Raw genomic sequence first — 15,031 nt, 5'->3', positions numbered from 1 at the left:
GAAAAACCAATTTTGAACGTAATCTTGAGAATACTCATTTTATGATTTTTGGAAGCAAGAAGAAAGTGTATTTTCTTAAAAGAAATGTTGAAATCTCTATCGGCAATACTGAAAATGGTTTAGTTAATGAAACAAAATACTTGGGGACAATAATCGATAGTAATCTTAGGTTTAAGCAACATCTAAAACTTATATTCCAAAGAAATTTTCTTCTCTCTAAAAATGTTTTGCAACAACCAACATATTTAAAATTTAAAACTAAGGAAAACGTTGAGCGAAACCTCAGTAATGTCACATCTGAACTAAAATGATTATTTTCTGTGGTGATAGACAATGATTCAGAAGAAATATTAAGAGTTTGTCAAACTTCCATTGTCTTTATTTGTTTACCCGACGTTTCGGGCAGACGTTTCACTACCCGTTAGCAAGTGCAGACTATTTTTAATTCTAAGGCTACGAAGCTTATGTACTACACTACTACAGCGCCCACCCGTGACGGAGTCCACGCTTGGATTGATAAAGATGTTTCCATTGTTTTTAATGAATACAGGTTGATCAAACCTGCGCTTTTTCTAATGCGGTTCTTTGTTAGAATTAAAATTAGTCCGCACTTGACAAAGGGCAGTTAAACAACTGCTCGAAATATTGTGTAAACGAAAAATAAAGGTAATGAAGGCTGGTCAGTCCCTTGGTATTTCTAAAATGATTATGTTTCCGGTTTCTCTCTTGGTGTGGTCAGCAAAAAAAGAATATCAAGAATCCAAAATTTAGCATGAAATTTAGACGTGGACGACATTTTTGCACGTTTTTATATGAAATTATTAAAAACGATTCACTCAGAGAAAGATTGGTATTTCGTTGTAATGTTCAAAATCTTCAAATGAGGTATAGGGATAACTTGTCGATTCCACTTCAACAGAGTCCCATGTATCAGCGCCCGTATTTGTGCTTAGTATTGCAGATTTTCCAGAAAAGCTCAAAGATATTAATTGGTTTGCGTTATCTTTAAAAGTGTGTCAATAGTATATCATACAACAATTTATTTGGCACGAGCGGACCTCAGTGAAGCCAGTGTTTAATAAACGAGTGAGTTAAAAAGTTTTTCTACTCCCGTCTGTAAAATACCTAATTACGCACCGATCTAGCGTGCGGGAAGCATCGCTTTACCACGTCAGTTTCGTTCCCACGAATCCGAGCCACTTCGGACATTTCCGGGATTTTACCGCACGGGTTTGGGAGCAATCGGATGTTTTCGGAGATATTTTCCACGCCTTGAATTTTGACGTTTGTCAATTCTGACGGTCATGTCAATGAATGTATTCGTATTGTTTTGGGAAAATATACCAAAAAACTAATCGTCGTAGAAAAAGTATAGTATGCAACAGGTTCGGTATAATTTTTTAAGTCACTCGTTTATAAAACACTGTGCTCCGATCGTGTCAATAAAGTAAACTCATGAATCAAATGCCGTTTACCGCACTTGTTCTACGACCGTGAGTACATTTCTGCAAAACAACACTGACATGACCGTCAGAATTGACAAACTTCAAGACGTGCCGTAATATCTTCGAAAACATTCAATTGCTTCCAAACCCTTGCGGTAATATTCTGGAAATGTCCGAAATGGCTCTGATCCGTTGGAAGAGTTTATTTGGCACAAGCAGAGTGCCAAACAGTTGCCTAACATATTGCATATTATACTTTTGCTACGGCCGTGAGTTTTTGGGTACATTTCTGGAAAATAACACGAATGCATTCATTGACACGGCCGTTAGAATTCACGTACGTCAAAATTCACGTCATACCGTAATATCGTCGAAAACATTCGATTGCTCCCAAACCTGAGCGGTAATATCCCGAAAGTGTCTGAAGTAGCTTGGATCCGTGGGAAATGAAACTGACGTCGTAAAATGACACTTTGCGCAGGCTAGGTCGGTGTATAATTAGGTTTACATTGTTGCTTGCTACAGAAGGCAGTAGGCAGTGTTTAACTGTTTATAAAGTAATTTTGAACATTTTAATTTTTTTACATCTCACACGCTTATGATTGCTCGCTCGGAAATTATTTCCTCCCCAGTTTACGTTGCATAGTAGCCATTCACATTTAGACAATTGCGCTCTCACTAGTCTCTTGCTCTGCCTCTATTTGCATCACAACAACACCAATTTGATGAATAACCTCTCTCTTGTAGTTGGACGTCGTGTTGATGCCATAAAGAGGTCGCTAGATGTAGAAAACGACTTAAAAATGTTTTCGAAAATCAACACTTATAATATTTTCGTCTATTCCGTCTTACATATTTTTTCTTATAGATAATTCATATAAAATAAACATTTTACTTTACTTCAAATCCATAATATAGTCAAAATTATATTCTGTGGTGATTTTGAACAAATACAGTCAATTCAAGATAAACATGTCTATCATGAGGATGCTGGAAACCATAAAAACTTTTTTTAAAAGTTAATGCTGTTGAGAAAACTAAAAAATTGCCATCACTTCGCCAAAAAAAAACAAATTCCCAGATTTGGTTAGTTTTGGCTAGTGTTATGTAAAGAAATATAAAAAAATATTGGTCAATTCTCATTGCCATTTTTCCGCGCTCTACAAGATAGCAATCAGTAGGATGTTACGTTTCGGCGAAATCATCATCAATTCTATTTTTCATAGGGTCTGTGAAAAAGATACACCGTGTATTAAGTTGCATTTTTTATTATGGATACAGAGATATATGACACGGCATGATTGTACATAGTTTAAAACACAAAAAAGGGTTTTTATTAATTTTTCAATGTATAGGTGTAGTAGAGAATGATATGATGGCGTTGAGAATATGTCAGAATGATTTTATTGAGATATTAGTACATGCCGTTTTTTAACGTTGTTGTGCGTCATTTTGCTGTTGGTTCTTTTTTTTTTTCATATGAGAAGTTCGATATGCTACAATGTTAAATCTAATTCTATAACTACGTTAAGCACGTTATTAAATTTTAAATTTTAGCAACTTTTTTCTAATGTAACCATATTCGTTTCCAATTTCCCCATGATAGACATCCTTATCTTGAACACACTGTATTTATCTCAAAATTCCTTCATTTTCGGTAAAATCATTCTTCATAAATAATACTAAAACAAATGATAAAAAAATAAATACATTTAGCCAATTTGGTGATTTCCAAAACTCTATTTTACTGCTATTTACGAAATATTTCATTACAAATAGGAGGGAAAGATAGTTGCGCGAGAAACTTTCGATGTTTCCTCAAATTTGCAAACATGCTACGCATTTCCTAATAACGTACAAACAAATTAAAATTAGATCAACTGCCGAAGAGAAAGGGATATAAAGCAAGCTTACCTCAGGAAGGGTATTAATCATCACTCTGAGGGCTTCCGCATCTTTTATGGGAACAAATTCGGACATTTTATTCGACGAAAAAACAAGAGACGCCCGCTGTACATAAATTTTCTTTTATGTAACTTTTGGGATTCTTTAAAGTATGCCGGAGACCTGCAGGAAATACCAAGCGTGAGAGTCTGTCACCAGGGAGTTGTATACGCGGATTCGACGGCCCAATTCGAATAAAAATTTACATTGTTCGTTGTTTTAAAATGCTTTGCGTTGAGTGGACCAAGTTATTTCCTTTTAAGGCGCCAGCTGGCAGCAATTAAGTAATTAGTAAAGACCGAAATCAATGAGAAGTATAACGTAGTATCGATAAAGAAAAACTAAGAAATGAGAAAACAAAAAATGAGGTACCATTACCAATGGAAAATTTACCCTAACATCATTTTATCAAACGAACTAAATTTTAGAAAACATGTGTAGGTGCAAGTGAAAGGGTTTCTATCAAGATACAACATTCACATTCACAATTAAAGACCTTAAATTACGTTTGATCTAACCATTGAGAAATTGACACCACAGAGTGACTCGAACATTTGTTGGATCCCTGTGTAATTCCTTTGCTACAAGGTTCTATGATATTTTTTCTAGTATTTGGATTTCAATCTTAGAAATATTTTTGTAAGGAGGTGTTCAAAAAAATTAAATTCGACTCATCATATATCAGCGCAGGGGAAAAATTTCAAACTTGTATTCTACTCCCTAAAATAAGTATACAAAATAATTATAAACTGAAGTTTAGCCTGCTAAAATTGCTTTTAATAGAAACCTGTAAAAATCATTAAAAATCATTACGATTTAGTACAGCTACTAAACGAAGCAAGTTTCTAGTTGTTGATTTACAGTAATTTTGACTATAAACAGTAAAGTGTCATTTCCTTCCCGGCATTCCAATTAGTTGCACATCTGCACATTGCAATAAAAAGAAAAGTTTCTTATGAAAATGTTTTTTTCGAACATCCTAGGTTCTGAAAAATATGTTTATAGTCAAAATTACTAGAATTCGACAACTATAACATTGGGGTAAATTTTCCCAATCCCCTCCCTTTATTCACATTTCAGTGTACTCAATAAAGAATAAGAAATTTTATTTAATTGTGCACTTATCGAAAGTGAGGAAAATGCCACTGTAAAGCGTCAGTTAACTACTGTCTTTTACTCTTCGATTACTTGAAACTAATGAAAAAATTATAATACGGAACACTTTGATAAACTTCTTGAGATACTCCTTTATTAAAACTTGTGACTAAAGTGACATTTGTCACACTATCGCAGATTTCCAAAATGTTTATTAAAACCTTTTTCACCTTTAAGATCTTGTATTAACGAAAACATTGTGCATCCCAGTTTATAAGATATTTTACCTCAATTTTAGGTCGTAGGATATGACGGTTGTTTGTTGTTGTATGACGGTTAATTTAAAAAACAAATGCAAACGTCTTTGTCACACATTTTTCAGTCGAAGACAATGTTTTCGTCTATAGGATAATAATAAAAAAAATTGAAGCAATTATGTGGCTCATGTAGAAAACAAAGTTTAATTGAAACTAGACAAATTTAATTGAAAAACTTACCACTTCTGTGAAAATAATTAATAGGGGCCATAATTCGTGTTTTCCGTTAATAATAATTCAGGCGGATTTTCAAACTTTGGTCGTTTCGCGTCTTTCTGAAAGCCCTTTCAAAGCTTACAACGGAATTTGCTGTGCGAGCATTTTTTGGAATGCTTTATGAAAGAATAATTGTTCTGATAAAGCCTGTTATGTAATTTTTGTTTTTTAATTTCGAACCAATGTCGTCGCTGGTTTATTGCCCGAAACCATCTCGTAAACAGCGGGAGTGTTTCATGTGAAATATACGAGAAATTCAGGTTGTTGTATCCCGTCCAATAAAATTAAAATCCTTGGCACCAATGAACGCACGGTAAACATGTTTTTCTGCCCATGATATTTGCTAATATAGCAAGTCGTTTCAAATGGCGAAACGTTGACGACTTCGCCGTATAATTTTAAATTATTTTGAGTTGCTTTAGGAAAAACAAATACATATCTATGTTTTCGTAAGTATTTATTAATGAATTATAATTATTTTATAATTTCAGATTGGCAATCCCGTAAGACGAGTCGCCTCAAATATTTGTATTATATATTTGAAGTACCTCAAAATACATTCGTATTCGTTTAATTAAACGGGGTACAAAAAGCAATTTTGAAAAACTTAAGATGATATTTTACCTATTTCTATTCATCAATGTTTCTGTACTCTGTTGCACACACAGAGTTGTTCATTTATTTTTTTTAATTTTATTTTGTTTTTCTTCTGAATTACAACATTTTAGTAATTCCATTAAATTGAGAAAAAAATTGAACTTTCTGATTTTCGTTTTTTAAAGTCTTTGATATTCAAACTCATCTTTTGCAGAAATCAAAAATCACATTTTAGTTGTTCAAGCCGATGGCGGGGCCACGTTCATTTTTTCTTAATTGAAATTGCCACACTACTTCCACTAATCAAATTCCGCTTATAACTCAAATTCTAGTATTTCTATTGAAGAATTTTATATCTGCTTATACAAACGTAGAGATATTGATTGATTGGTAGTGATAAAAATACCGCGGGGCCAAGAATAAAAGTTTAAGACCTCCATCACATACCACCGACTGTTTTCAATTTTCAATCAAATATGCTTCTTGATTTACAAAGTAATCTGCACTAGTTATGATTAACCCTGTTTGAAAATATTCGGCGTACTTTATGGAGTTGGCAATATTTATCTATCAGAGCAAGACTGACCCAATGCAGGTTGAAGGGTAGCGTTGGTACCAGTACAGACAATGCCTCGAGCATTGTTTTTATGATTTTATATTTTGTAAACTATGTGGATATTACAGAATTAAAGAATTAATACCCACATAGTTTACAAAATATAAAATAATAAAAACAATACTCGGGACATTTCTATAGTACTGGTTGCAACTATTGTAATAATAATCCAATATAACGGATAGCAGTTTATTTCATTCAAACCATCTCGAGTGAAGAGTACTCCTGGTCTGACTTAGCTGATAGCTTGTCCTTAGACTCCCGTCTCTTATAGCTGGCTTGTCTTCTACCTCCCGACTTCCAACCCATCTCTCCTGTGCTGAGGCAATTGACTCCCAGGTCGCCTGTGCATGGTCGGCTCGTCCTTTGGCCTGCCGGCTCCTATATTGCTCTCTCTTAAAGTGCGGGTATGACCGGTAGGTTATACATCTGCGAGTATTGTTGTGGAGTCGAAAAGTCAATAAATCTAAGAGTTTTCTAAAACCGAGTACTTTACCCTTGAAAGACCACTCGTTCGTAACATATACAGGGTGTTTCAAAACAAATGCGAAAACCTGAAGGGTATTCTGTTATATAAACGTCGCGCTACAAATATCTCGAAAATATAGTTTTATTTTTTTATATTAGAAACGAAAATAGCTGGAGCAATAAAATGGTATTACTATTGTAAAACACACTTTCTGCACATTTTTTATTTTATAAAGTGGGTGGAGGGGGGATTAAATTGAAGAATGCTGGAGGCATTCTTCTTAATTAAATTTAAGGAAAACTTGACATAACATTTTTTTTTAAATATGCGTTTTATTTAGAAACTCTTTTGTCTCCTGCAATTTTTTCATAGTTACTTACCGTTTCGAAATAAAAAAATAGGATCTAGGACCATGCATAGCGAAATAAAAAAATATATTGAGAAAAAAAAATCTTTTGCATTTCTCCTGCGTCGATTGTTGATGAATAGAATTTGCTGACAATTCGTCAATCATCCTGTTGGCTTCTTCAGAGTTTAACTGAAACTGAAGAAGGAAGAAGTAGAGATGACTAAGAAGTCCTGAGGGTCCCCAAGCATATTAAAATATTAGAAAATTAATTTAATATTCGTTAATAAAATGTCTTGTTAATTTTTCATTGAAGCTAACCACATAAAATAATAAATAACTCTGCTTGTGTAGTGCTTCTACATTTGCTTATTTTTTGTGAGAAAACCGAATTTTCGAAAGCGAAAAGCTATTTGTGGACATCGATGCTATCTGATAACAAAAATGCTGCAATACTGTGAAGTTTGCACATCAAGGAGTGTTTCATAGGCGTGTGTTATTTTTTAGTTCCTCGTGTTTCCGCTTAAAGCTTATATTATGAATGGTATTCCAACATAGTTATAACATTTTAATTATATTATCATAGTCTTTCCAAAAAAATTAATATTGTAAAAAATTCAATAAAAATTTTAATTAAGATGTAAACCACCCTTTCCAATCATTTTTCAAAAATATGTGGGTATTAACTTAATGACCTATCCGGTATCTTTAAGACGCCTGTGGTTTTTATACCTTTAACCGAAAGACCCTGAAATAAGATGACACATTTACATAAAGGTTGCGGACACCTTTTTTTCCGAGATCGCATTGCTTTAGAAAACAAGCTCAATGATCCCGTGAATTACAAATTTCCTTTCACGAGGCAACCGGAAGGTCCCGGAATAAAAGCATAATTTTGGCTCATCCGCAAATTAATGAAATACAAAATGCCTCTTCGGGCAATTAATCAAGAGTCGAAAAAAATAATTCCAGATCGCCCCTACCGTTAAGAGTGAAAAATTGTTTTCGTTATTAATAGCCCCGGCTCTTTTCAATTACTTTTACGGCAAGGATCCGCTTGTTAGTCGGAGTTTATTTAATTCGGCGAACGGCGTCTATGGCGGGATTTTTACCGACGATGAAATTTATATAAGTTGCGTAGCATCCACGCGGCACCGCACCGGGTTTCAAAGAGACTGGAAGTCTAGGCGACGGCAATCGTCTTTCTGGCTCTTTTTCTGAAAGTGCTCCTTTGATCGCTTTACGTGCCCGGATTTTCTTGCAAAAGTATCCGCAAATATTTGAAAATGTTTCGTATTAATTAAATTTAATCTCTCTAATTGCGTAAAGCCCGCCCAAAAGTACCCCCCTACAAAATAGGCTATGAAGGAGGCCTCGCATTCGAAAGTGCCTATTTTCGGAACTTTAACAACTCAATATAAACAAATGGCTAGTAACTGTGAAAATATAAAAAGATGATATAGGTATGTATGTATGTATGATGAAATAGGTATGTATATAGATGTATGTATATAGAAAGTGATTCACATAGAATGGGTAATCTCTAAACTGGAGATACCAGACACCAAAATATTATGATAACAATAAGTTAAATTTTATTTTGAATTTTAATAATAATAGTAAAAGCTGGCGATTTTGGTCAATTTGACATGACAATTACGAATTTGAAGCTAATTTCACCGTATCGTTTAGATGAATAGAATCATATTTTTTACCTGTAGAGTTACTGTTAAAACACAACAAAATTCTGAAAGAATATAACATTTTTCGTTATCTTGTTTAGGTCGTCTTGCTTTGTCGGACATTTGCATTTAGAAGTTTGAGATATTTTTTCTGATTTTTATAAATGATACTTAAAAGCTTGTTGTTGACGCAGGAGGAATTCAGAAGTTTTGTAAATAGTAATACTTAAAAGATGAAAAGGAAAAAAATCAAATCAGTCGTTGGAATTAGTCACCATCATACTATCAATACATCTTATAATACACTCTCTTAAATCTCTTTCGATGTTAAACAAAACTTCTCTATTATTCCCTGCTGTTTGGACCTTGAACTTTTTATATACAAATAAGTCAAAAGCTAACGGCCTAAACGAGAGTATATTTTCTAGGAAAAATTAAATATTCTTGCAGATTTTCATGATAGGATTTTTCTAAATAATAGAGTCAAACTCTTTTCTAGGAGCAAAATCGAAATAAGTTTCAAATTCCTTCATTCCTTCATTTTTATTATTCATTAGAAAATATTTCTCTCAGCTCAACATATTATTTTAGAGTCTATTATCTCCAGTTTAGGATGGACCAATATTTATTAAACACCCTATATAATGGACGCTAATTTTTGATTGTGGAGTTAACCTAAGATTGGAATAGTTCAACTCCAATCAATAGAATAAATAAAACGACTTAATATGCTGAGGGAAAAGCATCTTCATATTGTATGTAGAAAACTCAAACTCAATGTTAAGTTATATTTTATCTTTGAATCTAAATACAGAAAACAATATAGTAGGAAATGTTGCTGGGTAGGACAATATATTTTAGAAAATTACCAAAGGATGGATGCAGTTCAGGCTTGGATGTATAATTATTTATCTAGTAAAGATTATGCAACAACATAAAAAAAACATAACTAAAAAATGAAAAAATGAAAGGATAAGTCAGTTTATGAAGCAATGGAATACCTGCTTTGAAGGAATTGAAACTCGTACTCTCGGTATGTCGAAGTGCTTAAATCATTAATATCAAATTTATCCAAATGTCTGTGTTCTTACCTTTACAAGTGGTGTGGATGATGGAATTGTGGAAAATAGAATTGACTTAAGGAATTCTCTAGACGTCGAGCAAATGAAGTAATTACCATATCAATCGTCTAGGATAGAGCTAAGGATGTGTTGTATTTCGAAACAATCTTAAATATCGTATTCGTCGATTTTTTTTGTAATTTATAGGGCAGTGCTCACCAGAGAGAGAGCATACATGAAGGTTTGTGATATCGTTTCTTATTTAGTGGAACGCGGTAAACTCCCGATTTTTCGGGTGGTAAGAATAATGAGATATTGTTCAATCAACTATAATCAATCAATTCTAGTGAGCTTTAGGTATAAGAAAATGAACAATCATTTTCTATTTTATCAGAAAGAGGAAAAAATAGAATGGACATATCACCTTACGAGATTTATTTGTCAAGCATCTTTCTTTGACAGCTGATAAATTCATTCGAACATTTTTCACAGTTCGAGGCGCTAATAATTAAAAGCATTTTACCCCTTAAATTCTTAGGTAATTGACAGTCCAAGTTGTAGGTTACAAGTTCAAGTATTCGACTATCAGATCCGCCACGTTTTCAATTATCATTTCTATGGACTTAGTTAAGTCTTGGTTTATGTTGGTAGCCGGTTTTTAGTCACTTTTTGGATCACTTGTACGGTCTTCTTGGATAGACCTTAATGGAAACAAATTGAATGGACAAAAGTATCAAAAACAACGGTCTTTTGACGGTCCAGTAACTGTACCATACGTGTCGAAATAAAAAATTAAAGTCATTAACCGACCATCCCTTAATTTAGGACTTTATTTTATCGATGCTTCCGGGGCATGTGGTGTAGCCGAGAATTAAAATTTAGATAAAGGTTTTTGGCACAAAACACTTCAACAAATGAAAGCGACAAATGTGATTTAACGAGCATAGATGAAAGACAGTCCTAACGAGATCCTCTTAATGAATTTAATGACGAGCGTAGGATGCTAAATCGAAAATAACAATCGTACCTTTAAATGTTGGTATTATTTACGTGTTATGATTTGACAGAAACTTACTTAGGTTTTGTATAGACCTATATTAATAGCTAGACTAAATATAATAAATATACATTCGAGATGGTGTAAAACTTTTCATGATGTGAAGTAAACAGCAGAAAAATGAAAACTTTATTCACACTTACAGATACACACATTGGCACTCAAGACAGTGGACTGCTATTATTATTTTATTTATTTAATTTAATGGAGGTAATCAATAAAACGTACATTGTCACAGTTCACTGGCTATGACCGGATGCGAAGTTCCCGGAGGTAGAACTCTGGATAACAAACACTAGCTTTACATAACAGTAATTTTGTTTTCTACTCGCTTACAAGGTAACGGGGGGAGGAGGAGTCAGGGTGGCTGCTGAGTGTTCCAGAACGAGCCAGCTAAGAGAGACGGGAGTCCGATGTCAAGCCGTTATCGAAGCGAGCCAGAAGGTATTTCGCTTTCGAGGTTGTTACCAAGCCAAAGTCATAAAGCTAATGGCTGCTGCTAGTTTGGATGTGGCGTCTTAAAATACCTGAAGTTAACACTGGTTAAGCGCTGGCAGCTCAGGACCTATTTAATTAAAATTTGCTCTTTTGAATTATAATACACCAAAAATAATTATAAACCCTGTTTGAATCTATGTAGCTCACTGTATGGAGTTGGTAGGATTTAACATTTCTAGATGCAATCCGTAATAAAGCCTGTATATTTGTGTCAAAACATTACCGGACGCTCATAAATACATATCTAGATACCTTTAATTTTTATTATCCACAAATATTAAATTTAATGGAATACATTTGACATATTAACATGAAATTTCTTGTAATTGCTTTTACATACTACACGCATGGATTTCTTGTATTTATAGCCATTATTGTTGTCCCGCATTTGATAAAAAGGGTATGAAACTATTAAATCTACACCAATTATTGTTGTATTTTTGCATGTTATAACAAGGATCTATTACTCCGCACATTTTAACTCGTCCCATCACATAATACGCAGCGATTCTAGAGTAGCTATAGGAAATACAGTAGAACTACTTGTACCTACTATCGATGACACGGAAAGTTTGTCACGGGAGTTATACAGTAATTTTTCTTACTCGTAAATTATGAACTTTTTGTAATTTCGATATATCATATTATCACATTATCATATAAACACCGTCAGACTTCAAGAAAAGATTATTCCAGTTTTGTGTGCACCTCATTTTCAGATAATTTTAAGGCAATGTTTTTGGCACACAGAATAATGCCTTTTCCATGTGTTTTAATATATTTCACCATTAAAGGCATCAAAACACCATGACTAACTGTAAAATGCGAAATCAAAGAAAAATTCATTGAATTTAAATGTATACAACAAACTCCCAACCTGCGTAAAATAAAGAAGCGTCAACAAATTTTGAAATTCCTTAAAAATTGCATTTATAGAATTGAGGAATTCTTTTGTAACAACACAAATGTTCACAGTTGGTTTGTTTGATTTTTTTTTGGTATAAAATGCATCTCTAATCCCTTTTATTTCTTGTACTTCTTGTTAATTTTTTAGGACCTGATATAGTTTGTATTAATTGTAGAAAAAAAAGTCAGTAAACTGCTTCTACTTCTACTTTATCCATATTATATACACACACAATCACGTACAACTTCAGCTTGTCAGAAAACACATTTTACCTGGGACACAGAGAAAACCTCAGCTGCTAATGCGTTTCTAACGCAATAATCATGGGTTAATTGTAGAGCTTTAACGGTTGATTTATCGGAACAACGAAGTATAATAATGGGATGCGCTACAGACTATTACGGTGCATCCATGCTATTGTTGTATCTCAATAGCATCTGAATTATTCGATACGATCGGACACCCAATAGGCCTCGGTTTCCGGCTGAATTTTGAGTCGATCGGCTGGCTTTACAGGAAAAATGTGATACGCATGGGGTTTTCTTGTCGTATACGTATCCCAGTCCGCGTATCCCAAGTTTGATCTTCACACACGAAAAGCACTTGCGTGTTGATTTTGTACTTTGCAGCTTGCAATTTTTTCATCTAAGCTCATTTGTTTTGACGACCGCGATATCGGATTTATAATTCCAATCATGTGATATCCACCGTTTTTTAATGTTTCTAAGTTTTTTGTAAATTAGCGCCTAAATATAATAAAACAATGGTGAACGTATGTGCAGTTTGCAAAAGTAATACAACAATGGAGATTTATTACGAACATTTGCCAGTAATAACGAAAATTGTAAATTAGATTTTTCCATATTTTTGAGAATTATTTAGAACTAAAAAATGTATTAGTGATTTGGGGATTTTAGGAGTGTGTGTGGTTTTTTTTAAACCCTATTTTATAATTCAAAGCTTAATATCTCCAATGTGCAAAATAAAAATCTGAGAATCCGTATAAATCAAAAAAAACGAACAACCAAATGATCAACAGTTTATAGGCAGATACAGAGTAGAATGGAACTCAGTTTTAGTTAAGCACTGAAGAAGCCAACAGGATGATTGGCACAACTTCAACAACTTCCATTAATTCAATAACCAACGCAAGAGGTATTAAGAAAATTTGTAGATACTATTATATTATGTGCAAGTTTCTTTGAAACATTAACCAGCCTTTATGCAGCGGACATCAAGTTAGGAGATCACCAATGGAAACTAGTGAGAATACTTTTATTACTAAATGTTGAACATAGACCTTCAGTGGGAAAAAACGATAGAAATACAAAATATACTAAAATACCAACTACGTTGTCTTCATTAGATGTTACAGGTTGACTCATAATTAATAAAATTATTTCATAATCAATCAAATTTTTTCCATTCATTGATTCCAAGTCAAAATATATTTCAATAGATTTTCTGCTATAATTTGATCATATTGTCCAAAAAAAATCAACAAATTTATGAAAACTTCATGCCAGTACAAACTTTCTTAATATAGGAATTAATAATAATCCACCAACTAAATGTTAAATCGAATTAATTGACAAGCGCATTGCTACTCAAAGCAATTAAGACAATTTTTATAGAAACATTCATAATATTTACATCCACGAACATCATTTGAATAGTTTGGCATTATTTGGAAAAATCGCACATTTCAAACAACCCTGTGCATTATAGAGCGAATTTGTCGCTTTTCGACCATTTGTAACACATTCATGTTTGGTCAAGATAAAAAATAAGATTTCAGGATAGCGGGATTTCATATCGCTGTGTTTATTTTCCATAAAGTTGGCTATTCCTGCGTATCCCAAGTGATTCCAGGTGAAGAATAAATTATGAGCTTTAAAATAAATTACTTTTCAATTAGTGATAAGTATGATATATTTCATACTCTGCCGTAAAAATGAATCAAAAGCCGAAGAAACGTATTTAAATAAATATCCCGAAAGACATCTACCGGGTAAAGCTATATTTAAGCAACTGAAAAACTTGACAAGATTGTCAGTTTTATCAAGATGAAAATAAAGACATTTTCATTGAACGGAGTTGTGCAGTGTGTGGTTAATTCAGGAAAATAACGACATGCGAAAATTGTCCTTAAAAGCCTTTTGGTCGCATGAGTGCCGATTTATTTATTTATTTATTTAGATACAGTCTTCAACAGGGTAAACCCAACTACACAACGGGGACATAAGTGACAAATTAAAATTAAATACAAAAGGACAGCAAAATGCTAATACAACGCAATATAAAACAAAAATAAACTTGCCGAGTTGCACAGATCGCACAATCTGTGCAAAGGAGAAAATTTTAAAATATTCGTACACAGCGTAGAAAGGTAAAAAGTTCACACGTTCAAAACAAGTTCAATTTTGTAGAAATACTAAAAGGATGTCGAACTTCCATTGTCTTTATTTTTAACTTACACAACGTTCCGGACTATCCGTTATCAAGTGTAACCTGTAAAATAAAGACAATGGAAGTTACATTTTAAATATGATTTCTGGCATATGACCGCCACGGCTGGCGCGGATGTAGTCCAATCTGGACCTTCAATTTTCCATGATTTTTTCCATCATTTATGGCCGTATATCGGCAATAACACTGCGAATGTTGTCTTCCAAATGGTCAAGCGTTTGTGCCTTATCCGCATAGACCATTGACTTTACATAACCTCACAGAAAGTAGTCTAGCGGTGTTAAATCACAAGATCTTGGAGGCCAATGCACA

The 15,031-nt window shown here is 33.5% G+C and overlaps 1 protein-coding gene across 2 annotated transcripts in view; it reads right to left on the bottom strand.

The window, feature by feature from the left end:
* LOC132705243 (head-specific guanylate cyclase) overlaps positions 1 to 15,031 on the bottom strand; it is a 199,471-nt gene that overhangs the window by 169,302 nt on the left and 15,138 nt on the right. Inside the window, exons 1-2 of one of the 2 annotated variants that reach the window (XM_060675724.1) lie at positions 4,982 to 5,212; positions 3,360 to 3,512 (exon numbers count right to left, since the gene is read on the bottom strand). The exons of the other annotated variant lie outside the window; for it this stretch is intronic. Of the exons in view, the coding sequence (XP_060531707.1) occupies positions 3,360 to 3,425 (66 nt within the window). The 5' untranslated portion in view covers positions 3,426 to 3,512; positions 4,982 to 5,212. Of the gene's footprint in view, positions 1 to 3,359; positions 3,513 to 4,981; positions 5,213 to 15,031 lie in introns of those variants that run through there. 2 annotated transcript variants of the gene reach the window in all.

The sequence above is a fragment of the Cylas formicarius genome, unplaced genomic scaffold (assembly GCF_029955315.1).
Source record: "Cylas formicarius isolate icCylForm1 unplaced genomic scaffold, icCylForm1.1 PGA_scaffold_7__23_contigs__length_41026272, whole genome shotgun sequence".
Taxonomy (NCBI): domain Eukaryota; kingdom Metazoa; phylum Arthropoda; class Insecta; order Coleoptera; family Brentidae; genus Cylas; species Cylas formicarius.
This window is presented reverse-complemented; position numbering and strand designations above follow the sequence as displayed.